We start from the raw sequence: 14,528 nt of genomic DNA, 5'->3' as shown, positions 1-14,528 counted from the left end.
ACAATCCTACCCAACGACGTGGACTACGAGGCGGCCTACAAGGTAGGAGTGTGAATGTGGGGCTTTAGGGCAAATCCACCGCTATAGGATATATTTTCTATAGTAAAAATGGGAAAAGTTTGCATCGTAAACAGTTGCCAAAGTGGGCGTAAGAGGAAAAAACAGAAAAATGTTACGAAATCCGTATCTTTTTTCCAACCAACGGTAAGTATGTAATTTTCACTACACCTTATAAAACAAAGTCCCCCGCCGCGACTGTCTGTTCGTGGGTTTGAATGTATCTTTGCGATAAACAAACTACTGGACGGTTTCAGTTCGATTTTCATGTATCAATAGAGTGATTCTTGAGGAAGGTTTACGTATATAATTTGTTGACTATAGTTCGTTTTTTTTAGCATTAGAAAGAACTTGCAAGAAGGTAAGCGATTTTGACATGTCTTTTAATTGAAAAACGCTTTTTAAAATTCAAAAACTATTACTGATGAAAGCAGAAGAATATAAATGATCGTATTAGATTCATAATTGTTACATATTTGCCGTAACTTATTTTTAAAATGTGTTTTTCAATTAAAAGACACATCAAGATTGTTTACCTAATTTCTAATGCTAAAAAAAACGAACTATAGTGCGAAGCCGGTCGCTAGTTATTTAATAAAATATTATATTGTGATTTTTATATTTTTCTTATAAAATTCACAATTTCACTTCAACAATTCTTCATTTTTCTATTAATTCTCAGACTCCGGCACGGTTAGAAAGTTGGAAAAAGTCGTTAGGAATTGCATTAAAAGCAAATGATTATATTTGCCATCTTCATTTTAAAGAAGAAAATATAAATATGTACGAAAAGTTAACTATTAAAGGAGAGCTCAAATATATTCCTACACAAAGAAAAACGCTTAAGGAAGAAGCTGTGCCCACGATCGAGCATCAGTTTATTCCCATTCCCGAACATGAACTCCAAGCCAATACTATTCACATAGAGGAATCTTTCGAACCATACCCCAATCAACCTAAGGACGAGCAGCAACAACAAATCAATGCCGAGCAACAGGAATTATCAGAAGATCAAAATGATTCTAATAATTTAATGGATTATGAAATGATACAACAGGACTTTGCGGAACCATTGTTTAGTCAATATCAGGATACTAATGTAACAATTAATCCAATAGAGAATTTTAAAAGTAAGTTTCGGGCATTTTCGTTGTTGCCGCCTTTTTGGCTACATGCAGAAAATCCTAATGGGCTGGAATTTATGCGAATGGATCCAAAAACTCAGAAGATTAAACATCATATACGTTTAAACGATGATCTAACTGTCACTGTAAGTGTTTATTAATGTAACAATAAAATTCGGTTGGCATGATTTGAATTTGTAACGAAACATAATTGCTATTTAATTGCAGGTAATTTTTCCCAATAATGAACAATTGCCACTAAAGGAGAAAATTAATTCATATAACAACACCTACGATTACTTAAAATCGGTTGAAAGATGGCCTTTGTGCGTTGGTACTCAGATTGACGACAATAAGTAAGTTTTGGTAGATTGTTAACCAAGGGATGAACGCAGTGAGAGTATAGTCCGAGGCTAAAATGATGCCATTCACCCGAGTTAAACACTCTACTTTTCATTTCGAATACGAGGAACCTAGCCCCAAAGCTTGTACTATGGGTGTAGGCGATAATACAACTGTTTGCAGTCGTCTTATGAATATATATACCATAATGTAACAGTTGTATTTAAAATAAAAGGATAACTCGTAAGCCTAATAACTTTGATTTTATTTAACATTTTTGTCATTAAAAATATTGTATGTAACGGTACATTAAATAGGTCTTAATTCTTGAACCTATCCTATTAAAACTCGACTTTTATGTGTATTTTAAGAACCCTTATTATGTAGGTACCTGTAGATTAAAGCACTATTTATACATAAACAATGGTACAGGAGAATAATAAAAGATAAAAACGAATTTATCTAATATATAATTACATCAATTTTCAGATTTTGTAAAGGTGTGATTATTGGTGATGATACTTACGAAAGAAATCAACAGTACCCAAGATGTAAATCTTGTCGAATATTACGAAATCGTTTGCAGAACCGTAATTCCACTTCAACTCTATTACAAAAAATGGCAGAAGCTAAACGGCGCGCTTCAAATCTTGTACATAAATGCAAGCGTCTGAAGAGGACGGTAAGTCTTATGCCGGCTACATACGTAACGATAAATCGTTGCGATAAAACTGTGCAGTCCGACTGTGCAGATAAATCGAACCGTGTGTATGACAAATCGTTACGATAATCGACAATCGGACAATCGGACTGCACAGTTTTATCGCAACGATTTATCGTTACGTATGTAGCCGGCATTAAAGCCGTAACAGACTACCGCACCGCGCCACGACCTTGATGGTGCGGTTAAAATATCTCTTTCACGCTCCAAATTATAGCTACATCCTTAGCCCCCTCCAGACTATGCGCGTGAATCGCGGGCGAAGCCGCGAACGCGAGTGTGGAGTCGATTTCGCAGGTCTGCGTTCTGGACACAATCCTACCCAACGAGGCGGACTACGAGGCGGCCTACAAGGTAGGAGTGTGAATGTGGGGCTTAAGGCCTGGTAAGCCCAGGCCCGAGGTGGCTAGATAACAGAGGTGGCAGTCTATATGATGCGTACTGAGACAGGGGCGGCTAGTTTTACTGCACAAGGAAATCCTAAATTAAATAAATCACTTTATGAAAATTTTTAATAAAATTTCAAAAAACTGACAGCGCACTTCACTCAGTCAATAAGGTCTAAATTCATGTTAGTTCCCGGTGCTACCTACTAGCGCCACCGGAGAGATTTCGAACTATTCTTTATACTGACAGCTGGACACTTTTACAACCGTCTTATCATAAAAGATAGCTCTCCTTTACTTCTACACTCCATAGGCTCGCGTTTCGATCTCTGACATCTGCCACTACAATAAAAATCAAGAAAAACCAATGCTGACACACGTCAGCGACCACCACAACCAAAATTGTATAAAAACACAAAATGAAATCAATCTGGTTCCTACTATTTTTGACCGTCGTGTTGGCGAGCCAACCCACAGGTCGGAAGGGCGTGGTACCCGTACTCACCTTGGACCCTAGAAAGAGGGTTCTGGCTGCCAACAAAACTAAGACCAATCTGAAGGTCAGTATTTTCTTGAGTTATTTTTCAATTTAGTAGTTCCGCGAAATTTCAAAAGCGTACTCTCATTCGAAAGCAATCTTTTGACAATTTTGCTTCCAGTAGAAGAGTTAGAGAAAAGTACCTCTTAGGCTGACTTGCACCATTCCACTAACCCGGGGTAAAGCGGTTAATCCTGAAGTTACCATGGTTACCAGTACAATTTGACACTGGGTTAACAGTTTAACCGCTTAACCCTGGGTTAGTGGGATGGTGCAAGTCGGCCTTAGGTACCTATTCATTTTCGTCTTTGGTTGCACATACCTGTCATTTTTGCATAATACCCAAAGGGTAAAAACTAAGGCCCGCTAAGACTCCGCTGTTCATCTGTCTGTCTGTCTGTCTGTCACCATGCTGTTATCTCATGATCCGTGATAACTAGAAAGTTGAAATTTTCACAGATGTATTTCTGTTGCCGCTGTAACAACAAATATGGGCCAGTCATCTTAAGCCTAAAAAGGGGGTCAACCTCGGAATGAGAGATAATAAGCTGGAAACTCGTATACACCTTCGTTATGACGTGTTAAAGGTCCTCTTAAAAGTCGACGCATAGATCGTGTGCGCGTCAGAAGTTATTCAAGGTCAAATGTCACAAAAATCGGTTTTTCGCGGATATCAAAATTTCTATGGCTCCGATGTTTTTTACATGTAGGTAAGAATTGTAGAGCATATAATTTGCGACAAATTAGGTATCAAACATTTTTTCATGCGATTAGCCGCTTTCAAGATATACGGCATAGAAGGCGCAGCGGCAGGCCAAACTCACTATGATGAGGTCAATCGTGAATATCGGTGAATAATACCTTCTACAAAGTTATTTAATTATCCTTTATTGATCATATCCAGATTTTAAAAGTTGTCTGTCCTGTAGAAAATATCAAAATTAGGACAAATTGTTATTGTAAGTAGTAAAGTACCTGCGAAGATATTGGTTTGCCTTTTAGTTCCAGAGAAAATCCAACATTATTCCCATACGCTCCGGATCCAAATTTTTCGAATAAAATATAATAAATATTTTTTTCGACCAAACATTTATATTCAAAGCTTAATAAACCTGTAGAGCTGTTAAATCTTCCACCGATAACTATAGCAGCCCATCAGCGTATAAACCGTACATATTACCATGTACAAACATGGTTAGGGAATGACTTAGAACCCCAAGAATGGGATTGGATGCTTCAAAACGAATTCATGGAGCCAATAACAACAAAATTAGCACCAGCTCCAGATGAGCTACTAAATACCATTTTTTTTATACCACATCGGTGGCAAACAAGCATACGGCCCGCCTGATGGTAAGCAGTCACCGTAGCCTATGAACGCCTGCAACTCCAGAGGTGTTACATGCGCGTTGCCGACCTTTTAAAAACCTGTACACTCCTTTTTTGAAGAACCCCATACTGTAGAACCCCCTCGGGAAAACCTCGGGAGGGAGCTCATTCCACAGCCGGAGCGTCCGCGGGAGGAAATTCCTCTTAAATCGCACAGTACGCGACCATTTAGGTTCTAGGGTGTGAGGATGAACACCCTGCCGACGGCGAGCGGTGCGGTGATAGAAAGCGGCCGTTGGCATCATGTCAAATAGTTCCTCAGAGCACAACCCATTGTACAAGCGGTAGAACACACACAAGGAGGCAAAGTCTCTCCTTAGACTTAAAGGTTCAATACCGCGTGTGAGTTTGGGATCATCGACGATTCGCACAGCGCGCCTTTGGACTGAGTCGAAGGGTCCAAGCTGGCATCCAGGTGCTCCTGCCCAAAGGTGACAGCAGTACTCCATATGGGGTCTGACTTGCGATTTATAAAGCAGCAGTCTTTGCTCCGGAGTAAAGTATCGCCTCGCTTTATTGAGCACACCGAGTTTTTTGGATGCCAGCGCAGCCTTACCTTCCAGGTGGGTGACCATATTTTGCAATTGTAAAAAGGACTGTGGTCCACACTGTTTGTGCAGAAAATCGGGGTTGAAATGATCTTTAGCTTGTGGCCAGTGCAATGGCAAACAGGCTTGTGTATTAATGCGGCTTCATTGCAAAGCGATCCCGATGAAGAAAGTGCATTTGACCCAGATTTGACAATAGATGATAAATTGATAAAGATGACGTTGAAAATGAAAATAATTGAACCTCAAACGGTAGGGATTTTGATCTTTGTTTCACGGTGATCGACTACTCTTCTAGACGATTGTAACAAATAATTGCCGTATTTTTGCCGTAACTTATTGTTACGTAACTTATAATTACATATTTGCCGTAACTTATTTTTAAAATGTGTTTTTCAATTAAAAGACACATCAAGATTGTTTACCTAATTTCTAATGCTAAAAAAAACGAACTATAGTGCGAAGCCGGTCGCTAGTTATTTAATAAAATATTATATTGTGATTTTTATATTTTTCTTATAAAATTCACAATTTCACTTCAACAATTCTTCATTTTTCTATTAATTCTCAGACTCCGGCACGGTTAGAAAGTTGGAAAAAGTCGTTAGGAATTGCATTAAAAGCAAATGATTATATTTGCCATCTTCATTTTAAAGAAGAAAATATAAATATGTACGAAAAGTTAACTATTAAAGGAGAGCTCAAATATATTCCTACACAAAGAAAAACGCTTAAGGAAGAAGCTGTGCCCACGATCGAGCATCAGTTTATTCCCATTCCCGAACATGAACTCCAAGCCAATACTATTCACATAGAGGAATCTTTCGAACCATACCCCAATCAACCTAAGGACGAGCAGCAACAACAAATCAATGCCGAGCAACAGGAATTATCAGAAGATCAAAATGATTCTAATAATTTAATGGATTATGAAATGATACAACAGGACTTTGCGGAACCATTGTTTAGTCAATATCAGGATACTAATGTAACAATTAATCCAATAGAGAATTTTAAAAGTAAGTTTCGGGCATTTTCGTTGTTGCCGCCTTTTTGGCTACATGCAGAAAATCCTAATGGGCTGGAATTTATGCGAATGGATCCAAAAACTCAGAAGATTAAACATCATATACGTTTAAACGATGATCTAACTGTCACTGTAAGTGTTTATTAATGTAACAATAAAATTCGGTTGGCATGATTTGAATTTGTAACGAAACATAATTGCTATTTAATTGCAGGTAATTTTTCCCAATAATGAACAATTGCCACTAAAGGAGAAAATTAATTCATATAACAACACCTACGATTACTTAAAATCGGTTGAAAGATGGCCTTTGTGCGTTGGTACTCAGATTGACGACAATAAGTAAGTTTTGGTAGATTGTTAACCAAGGGATGAACGCAGTGAGAGTATAGTCCGAGGCTAAAATGATGCCATTCACCCGAGTTAAACACTCTACTTTTCATTTCGAATACGAGGAACCTAGCCCCAAAGCTTGTACTATGGGTGTAGGCGATAATACAACTGTTTGCAGTCGTCTTATGAATATATATACCATAATGTAACAGTTGTATTTAAAATAAAAGGATAACTCGTAAGCCTAATAACTTTGATTTTATTTAACATTTTTGTCATTAAAAATATTGTATGTAACGGTACATTAAATAGGTCTTAATTCTTGAACCTATCCTATTAAAACTCGACTTTTATGTGTATTTTAAGAACCCTTATTATGTAGGTACCTGTAGATTAAAGCACTATTTATACATAAACAATGGTACAGGAGAATAATAAAAGATAAAAACGAATTTATCTAATATATAATTACATCAATTTTCAGATTTTGTAAAGGTGTGATTATTGGTGATGATACTTACGAAAGAAATCAACAGTACCCAAGATGTAAATCTTGTCGAATATTACGAAATCGTTTGCAGAACCGTAATTCCACTTCAACTCTATTACAAAAAATGGCAGAAGCTAAACGGCGCGCTTCAAATCTTGTACATAAATGCAAGCGTCTGAAGAGGACGGTAAGTCTTATGCCGGCTACATACGTAACGATAAATCGTTGCGATAAAACTGTGCAGTCCGACTGTGCAGATAAATCGAACCGTGTGTATGACAAATCGTTACGATAATCGACAATCGGACAATCGGACTGCACAGTTTTATCGCAACGATTTATCGTTACGTATGTAGCCGGCATTAAAGCCGTAACAGACTACCGCACCGCGCCACGACCTTGATGGTGCGGTTAAAATATCTCTTTCACGCTCCAAATTATAGCTACATCCTTAGCCCCCTCCAGACTATGCGCGTGAATCGCGGGCGAAGCCGCGAACGCGAGTGTGGAGTCGATTTCGCAGGTCTGCGTTCTGGACTCCACACTCGCGTTCGCGGCTTCGCCCGCGATTCACGCGCATAGTCTGGAGGGGGCTCTTAACGCACGTACGGCGACCACCTTACGACTATCGATACGTGCGCCGCACCGCACTAAAGTCGCGGTATGGTGCGGTAGTCTGTTACGGCTTTTTATCAAAAACATATTAAATAAATAAATATTAGGGAACATCTAAAGGCCCCTGTACACAATGGGCCAGCGCCGGCCAGGCCAAGGGACGCTGCCATGCGGTAGAATGAGGTAGCAATATCACTTGCTCCCTCTAACGCATAAATGCGTCCCCCAGACTGGCCCACGCTGGCCCATTGTGTACTGGCCTTTACACAGGTCAACCTAGCCCCAAACTAAGCAAAAGTTGTACTATGGGTACTAGGCGACGCTATAATATACTGTATTTGTATAATTGAAGACGTAAAATAATACAAAAAGAAACTTGAGCAAGAAGTTTTCATACATATTTTTCGAAATCATTTCGAAGTCCCTTAAGGCGTATCCAGATTAGTAAATTTTTCGCCAATCTGATTCAATTGCCCGATCGAATCAGGATCGAAGTGCGGATGCAAATACCAATTTGGCTCGCCGAATTCAACCGCCGATAATGACCGATATTACCGATAAAATGAAGTGCAGATGCAAGAATACCAATTTGTGAGGCCAGTCTGGATACCATTTCTGGATTTTTTCAATGTAGAGGGCTCTAATATCACCATAAATCTAAAATTAGAGATTGACGCCAATTTCATTTCTGATAAAATCAACCGATTTTATCAGTCCCGTCTGGATACCACTTTACTTAGCTGTTGTTTTTTATTCGCACACCCGCTTATAGACCAACAAGAAATTGTAGAAATTAAAAAGTGGCAACATCGTAGTGTCGTCCCTTTCAAATCAATCTAAGAAAACGGGACGACACTACGATGTTGCCACATTTTAATTACTACAATATCTTTTCGGCTTATAACTTTATACATTGTACCTACTTGAGTAACGAATTTCATATCGACCGTTCATATAATTGCAGAATATCCAATTAAGAGAGAAAATTTCCTTGGCTAAGGCGCAGTGTGCAAAGAAATCGGATACCGTAGTACAAGCATCTATTTCAAAACTACCTGAAGAATTTCAAAATGCCGTGAGATCATGTTTTGAAGCCGCGAAAAAAAATAATACAAAAGGTCGTCGATATACGTTAGAATGGATTTATGAGTGCATGTTGATACGTATAAAAAGCAGGAATAAAAAATCGCTTACAAGTTAACACCAGCGCATTTGAAACCGAAAGGTTTTCAAGTAATGAATGTTCCTCTTGCAACTGAAGTATGTACCTATAAATATAATCAATAATTTTCATTGATTGTCCGGATTTATTTCGTAGGACTTTCGGCTCATCAAAACTAATATTATTAATATTATAAAAACAGGTGTTTGGTCACGAAATTTCGGTCGCCATGGCTCACTATCAACCCTATTGCGAGGAATTGAAGGATTCAACTGCAACACAAAAATTTATTGATCTTGTATTCAATTTGATACAAGCTATGTCTTCGCGTATACCAAGAGATGCTCTGTACGTGAATGAAAATTGCAGACGAAGAAAGGTAAGAAATAGTTGGCGATTAAAATTAAGGTCAATGCGGAGAAGACCGTCTATCAGCTAAGTCCGTCTACTCACTATAACATTTAAGGGAAGACCGTCATAAAGAAAGACCGGCCGGACGGTGCCTTAAACCAGAAGTAGCCAACCTTTTAATGTATTTTTGTTAGTAGATACCTCTTATAGTGAAGAATAATTTATGCCGATTATAATTAGAATTAATATAATTATGCGTTGCTGGTAGTGAATATTATGTGTTAATGTTAATATGCCGGAACCGCCACCGCCTCGCAACCTGAATATATCCCTTGGCACCTATACAGCCTATACTGTAATTTTTAGTTTAATATAAAAATTAGGAACATTTAAAAATTTGTATGGAATATATTTTTTGCTCCTTACTAATAATATCTGTAAATGTCTACTACTGACTATAATTTTGTGTAGAGAAGCGGCCGTCCCCTTTCCTCTTAATATTTCATTGTATAGCTTTGAAGCTTGTTTACTTAATGAAGAAATACTTTTTTCAGGCAATCCAGGAATTTTTAGAATTCCTTGCAGACTGGGAAAAGCTCGAAAAAAAAATACCTGTGTCAAGGAGCACGTTAACTGGATTAAAAGTAACTTTACACTTGAAATTTTGGATATGCTGAATGTTGCATGTGATTACAAGTATTTGATGACAGCAACCCTATCTCAAGATCCGTTGGAGGTAATTAATAATTACTAATTATGTAATCCAATGAATATGAATCTGCTTGTATGGAATCTGCATCATGTATGCTGCCTTACTTTTGGAGAAAGTCCAGAAAGCCTTTTTAAAAATAAAAAATAAATTATAATTCATTAATTCAAGCTAATTATACTCATATTTTTACATTATTTACATTTTGATTACACAACATTAATAACATTACATTTAAATATAATCTACTAAAATTAACAATAAAATTTAAAAATTTACAAATCACATTAAAGAATAATGATATACAATATATACACAAAAACACAACAATACATACAAAACTAACCTACACCTGTCCTTACATGCCTGTTGCAACAGTGCACAATATAAGGACAATCAAGCCGATCTGCGATCATCGCCAGGACAGTGTTGGCGCTGGCCCGCACGCGCCGCACCAGCGCAGCTGCGCGCACGCGCATGATGGCGTGGAAACAGGCCGTGTGGGCCCCGCGAACATGCCCGAAGCGCTACAGTAGCGGGGCAGCCCCAACACCGCCCTGAATGCGTTATTGTACTGGACGCGGAGCGCGTTGTACGCTCTTTGCGTGTAGTCCGCCCACAGGCCACACGTGTACAGCGACGTGCAGTACGCTTTGAAAAGCGTTATCTTCACGTCACTACTACAACGAGCAAACCTGCGAGCCAACATGTTCGCCCTTACGCACAACGCCCTCCGCTCCCGCTCCATATCCACATCATCCTTGAGGTCCGCAGTAACAATATGCCCTAGGTACTTGAAACTCTGTACTCTGTCTAAGAGAGCTCCGTTAAGCATGACAGGTGGCACATATTTTTTTAGGATACAGTTCCTACCTAGTCCATATACTTAATGTACCCATCAATATATTTCTGCCTGGTGTTTTTGGGTTTAATTCTTTTGAAATGAGGCGTAACTTTGGGCTGTGGACGTTTTTTATCGCTTACCTTCTTTCTAATGCTAAAAAAACGAACATAGCCATATAAATATTAGTACTATTATAAATGCAAAAGTGTGTCTGTTACCTCTTCACGCTTAAACCGCTGAACCAATTTAGATAAAATTATGGAGATAGTTTGAGACCCGAGGTCCTATATTTTTTATTGAATAATAATTTTGACTTGTTTTCAGAGATTTTTCTCCGTCATGAGATATTCGTGTGGAGGAAACGATCACCCTGATCCCAAAATGTTTGCACAAGTTTACCGATTGGCGTCTTGTTTTTCCCTAATACGCCCTCCGAAAGGTTGTAACGTTTCCGGCAAAGATATGCTGAAGAACTTACTAGGAGCAAAGGATATGGTAACTGGTTCAAACGAGGCTAAGCAAGCATGGCTGGAAAGCCTCGACCATATACTAGATAATGGTGAACCATTGATTGATGGTTATGAAGACCATGACTACAACGAGGCTGTCACCAGTGACGCGGTGCAGTCTTACATTGCTGGGTACATCGTCCGCAAATTGCGAAAAATCGTAAAATGCAATAATTGTTTGAAACTCATACAAATGAGTCCCAATGAGGGAAAAATGTTAATGAGAAACGACGTAATCGATAAAATGGATTTATACGGCGGGTTAATTTATGCTAGTGACGATCTATTCAATCTGACCAAAATGATAGAGAAATGTGTGTTAAGAGCAATAAGCAAAGCTTTAACCAATATGGAGACGATCAGTGAAATTACGCAAGAATTACAAAAAGAAACATTGATAAAAGTTGGATGTGCCGACCATTCCAAACAAGTATCAAAAAAAATTATCGATATGTACGTAGTTATGCGAGCCCACTTTCTGGCAAAATATGAAAATAAACGTTACGACGCAGCCAAAACCAAAACTAAAATGAACAGGAAAAATGCCAAGTTATTGTCTTAATTACTAGTAGTTCGCCCCGAACTAAGAACTCGTATTCGCTGAAAACTACCGCGCAGCGCGCACACTCAGGTTTTGATTTCCAACTCAATCTCACTAGTGATACCTACTAATACTTTATATACGAGATTACCGCCACGTGGGATGTTGACTCGACGATCATTGTTGCGATAGTCGTCTCGGTTTTTTTTCCGTCATGAGATATTCGTGTGGAGGAAACGATCACCCTGATCCCAAAATGTTTGCACAAGTTTACCGATTGGCGTCTCGTTTTTCCCTAATACGCCCGGTTGTAATGTTTCCGGCAAGGATTTGCTGAAGAACTTACTAGGAGCGAAGGATCTGGTAACCATTGATTCATGGTTATGAAGACCATGATTACAACGAGGCTGTAAACCAGTGACGCGGTTCAGTCTTACATTGCTGGGTACATCGTCCGCAAATTGCGAAAAATCGTAAAATGCAATAATTGTTTAAAACTCATACAAATGAGTCCTAATGAGGGAAAACTGTTAGTGAGAAACTACGTAATCGATAAAATGGATTTATACGGCGGGTTAATTTATGCTAGTGACGATCTATTCAATCTGACCAAAATGATAGAGAAATGTATGTTAAGAGTAATAAGCAAAGCTTTAACCAATATGGAGACGATCAGTGAAATTACGCAAGAATGACTAAAAGGAGCATTGATAAAAGTTGGATGTGTCGACCATTTCAAACATATATTAAAAAATGTTATCGATATGTACGTAGTTATGCGAGCCCACTTTCTAGCAAAATATAAAAATAAACGTTACGCCGCAGCCAAAACCAAAACTAAAATGAATAGGATAAATGCCAAGTTATTGTCTTAATTACTAATAGTTCGCCCCGAACTAAGAACTCGCATTCGCTGAAAACTACCGCGCAGCGCGCACACTCAGGTTTTGATTTCCAACTCAATCTCACTAGTGATACTTAGGTAAGTAATACTTTATATACGAGATTACCGCCATGTGGGATGTTGACTCGACGATCATTGTTGCGATAGTCGTCTCAGCGGACGGTCTCATAGCGAAGAGTCTCGACCAACGCCTAGAGACTGGATCAAGGGTCAGATGCAGGCAAATTGTGACAAAACATTCGCTGATGTTAACAAGAAATAACTCAAAATGTAGTCAATATGATGGGTGCTGAGAAAGGGGCGGCTACAGGGCCTGGGGCCTAGGGCGGCAAAGACTGCAAATCCGCCACTACATTATACATATATAAAAATGTGTTCGAGTGTTTTTTTTTGTTTTGTGTTTTTATATTTTACTTTTATATTAATATTAAAAACGAAAAACAAAAAAGAGCCTTTTATTTCTCGCCGGTAAAACAAACACAATATTATAAACTTAAATTTACATTAGGTTTAGTATTACAATAATATTTAATATTCCTCAAATCAATGTTCTATTATGCTTGGTTATGTAATAAGTAGTAAGTAATTATATTTTTTTCGTGTAATTTATTCTGCAACAACCCCTCCTGTGAGGGTGAAGGCCTCCTCCAGTGATGCTGGTCATCACAATTTCTGTTCTCTATCTTTTTCAACTTACATATGTATATCAATATTAATTTATATATTGGTATTAAATACCTACAAATACAAATAATAAAAAGCTAATAAATACTCTTATCGGGATTCGAACCCGCGACCTCCTGCTTCATAAGCGGGGTCACTACCGACAAGGCTAAAAGACCGTCAAAAATTGGTTCGCGATGCACAGTGGCGCCGCGGCGCGGCCTATTTAATGTTTTTGAGGGACACTTTTTAATACATGAAGATTGTTTTCCTCATCTCTACCTTCCATACGCGAGCCGGTAGCCGGCCAGATACGAAAAAGTACCTGGGTAGAATTAGTGCAAGTGTTATTTAAAACGCCAAACTCGCACCAAGAACAGTCTACAGCGGATTTTATAGCTTATAGCCCACGCAGTGTGTCGTCATAATTTCATAGACGTTTGACGTAAAAGAACCGGGCAAGTGCGAGTCGGACTCGCGCACGAAGGGTTCCGTACCATAATGCAAACAAAAAAACAAAAAAAAGCAAAAAAAAAACGGTCACCCATCCAAGTACTGACCACTCCCGACGCTGCTTAACTTTGGTCAAAAATCACGTTTGTTGTATGGGAGCCCCATTTAAATCTTTATTTTATTCTGTTTTTAGTATTTGTTGTTATAGCGGCAACAAAAATACATCATCTGTGAAAATTTCAACTGTCTAGGTATCACGGTTCGTGAGATACAGCCTGGTGACAGACGGACGGACGGACGGACGGACGGGCGGACGGACGGACGGGCGGACGGACGGACGGACGGACGGACAGCGAAGTCTTAGTAATAGGGTCCCGTTTTACCCTTTGGGTACGGAACCCTAAAAATAACACTTGCACTGCGTGGGCTAGAGTCAGATCAAGAATAGTCTGCAGCGGATTTGATAGCCCACGCCAAAGAGTAAAGTAAGTATAATTGGCCCACGCAGTGAAAGTGTTATTTTAAACGTCAAACTTGTAAAATGACCAAAGAATTATATGACAAGCGCAAGCGAATCCTAGGTCTATGAAAATGACACTTGCACTGCGGGGGCTATCAAATCCGCTGCAGACTTTTTTTGGACCGACTCTATCAAATTCGCTGCAGAATTATCTTGGTTTAACTCTATGTTAATAAGATTATGTTATGGAGTGTAGAAGTAACTCTCTACCTTCCATAATATTTTCTTAAAATTATTTATGGTACAGTCATCTGCAATAATATGTTACCTACTTATTACCCTTCGAAGACCGTAAAATTATG

The 14,528-nt window shown here is 38.7% G+C and overlaps 2 protein-coding genes and 2 long non-coding RNA genes across 6 annotated transcripts in view; 3 read left to right on the top strand and 1 right to left on the bottom strand.

Annotated features, from left to right (window-relative positions):
• Nucleotides 1-73: 73 nt before the first annotated feature.
• On the top strand, nt 74-11,531 carry LOC134674008 (uncharacterized). The gene is made up of 5 exons (XR_010099543.1): nt 74-204; nt 8,535-8,830; nt 8,935-9,111; nt 9,638-9,819; nt 10,961-11,531. It is a non-coding gene; the product is annotated as an uncharacterized LOC134674008 (long non-coding RNA).
• Nucleotides 198-2,451, top strand: LOC134673989 (uncharacterized). Of its 2 annotated transcripts, XM_063532043.1 has the most exons (3): nt 198-1,327; nt 1,410-1,537; nt 2,013-2,451. In XM_063532043.1, the coding sequence occupies exons 1-3, from the start codon at nt 839-841 to the stop codon at nt 2,311-2,313; spliced, it is 918 nt and encodes a 305-aa protein (XP_063388113.1). In that variant the 5' UTR covers nt 198-838; the 3' UTR covers nt 2,314-2,451. The 2 variants fall into 2 exon arrangements, with proteins under 2 accessions (XP_063388113.1, XP_063388114.1); XM_063532044.1 differs by having other exon boundaries at nt 1,410-2,448.
• The window catches only part of LOC134674007 (uncharacterized), a 173,046-nt gene continuing 163,018 nt past the window's right edge, over nt 4,501-14,528 (bottom strand). Inside the window, exon 2 of the long non-coding RNA XR_010099542.1 lies at nt 4,501-4,585. This is a non-coding gene — a long non-coding RNA (uncharacterized LOC134674007). The remainder of the gene's footprint in view (nt 4,586-14,528) is intronic.
• Nucleotides 5,482-7,406, top strand: LOC134674028 (uncharacterized). Of its 2 annotated transcripts, XM_063532074.1 has the most exons (3): nt 5,482-6,264; nt 6,347-6,474; nt 6,950-7,406. In XM_063532074.1, exons 1-3 carry the CDS (start codon nt 5,776-5,778, stop codon nt 7,248-7,250), a joined length of 918 nt encoding a protein of 305 aa, XP_063388144.1. In that variant the 5' UTR covers nt 5,482-5,775; the 3' UTR covers nt 7,251-7,406. The 2 variants fall into 2 exon arrangements, with proteins under 2 accessions (XP_063388144.1, XP_063388145.1); XM_063532075.1 differs by having other exon boundaries at nt 6,347-7,406.

Source organism: Cydia fagiglandana, chromosome 19 (assembly GCF_963556715.1).
Source record: "Cydia fagiglandana chromosome 19, ilCydFagi1.1, whole genome shotgun sequence".
NCBI lineage: Eukaryota > Metazoa > Arthropoda > Insecta > Lepidoptera > Tortricidae > Cydia > Cydia fagiglandana.
The sequence above is the reverse complement of the archived record's forward strand: the minus strand, read 5'-3'. Positions and strand labels throughout refer to the sequence as shown.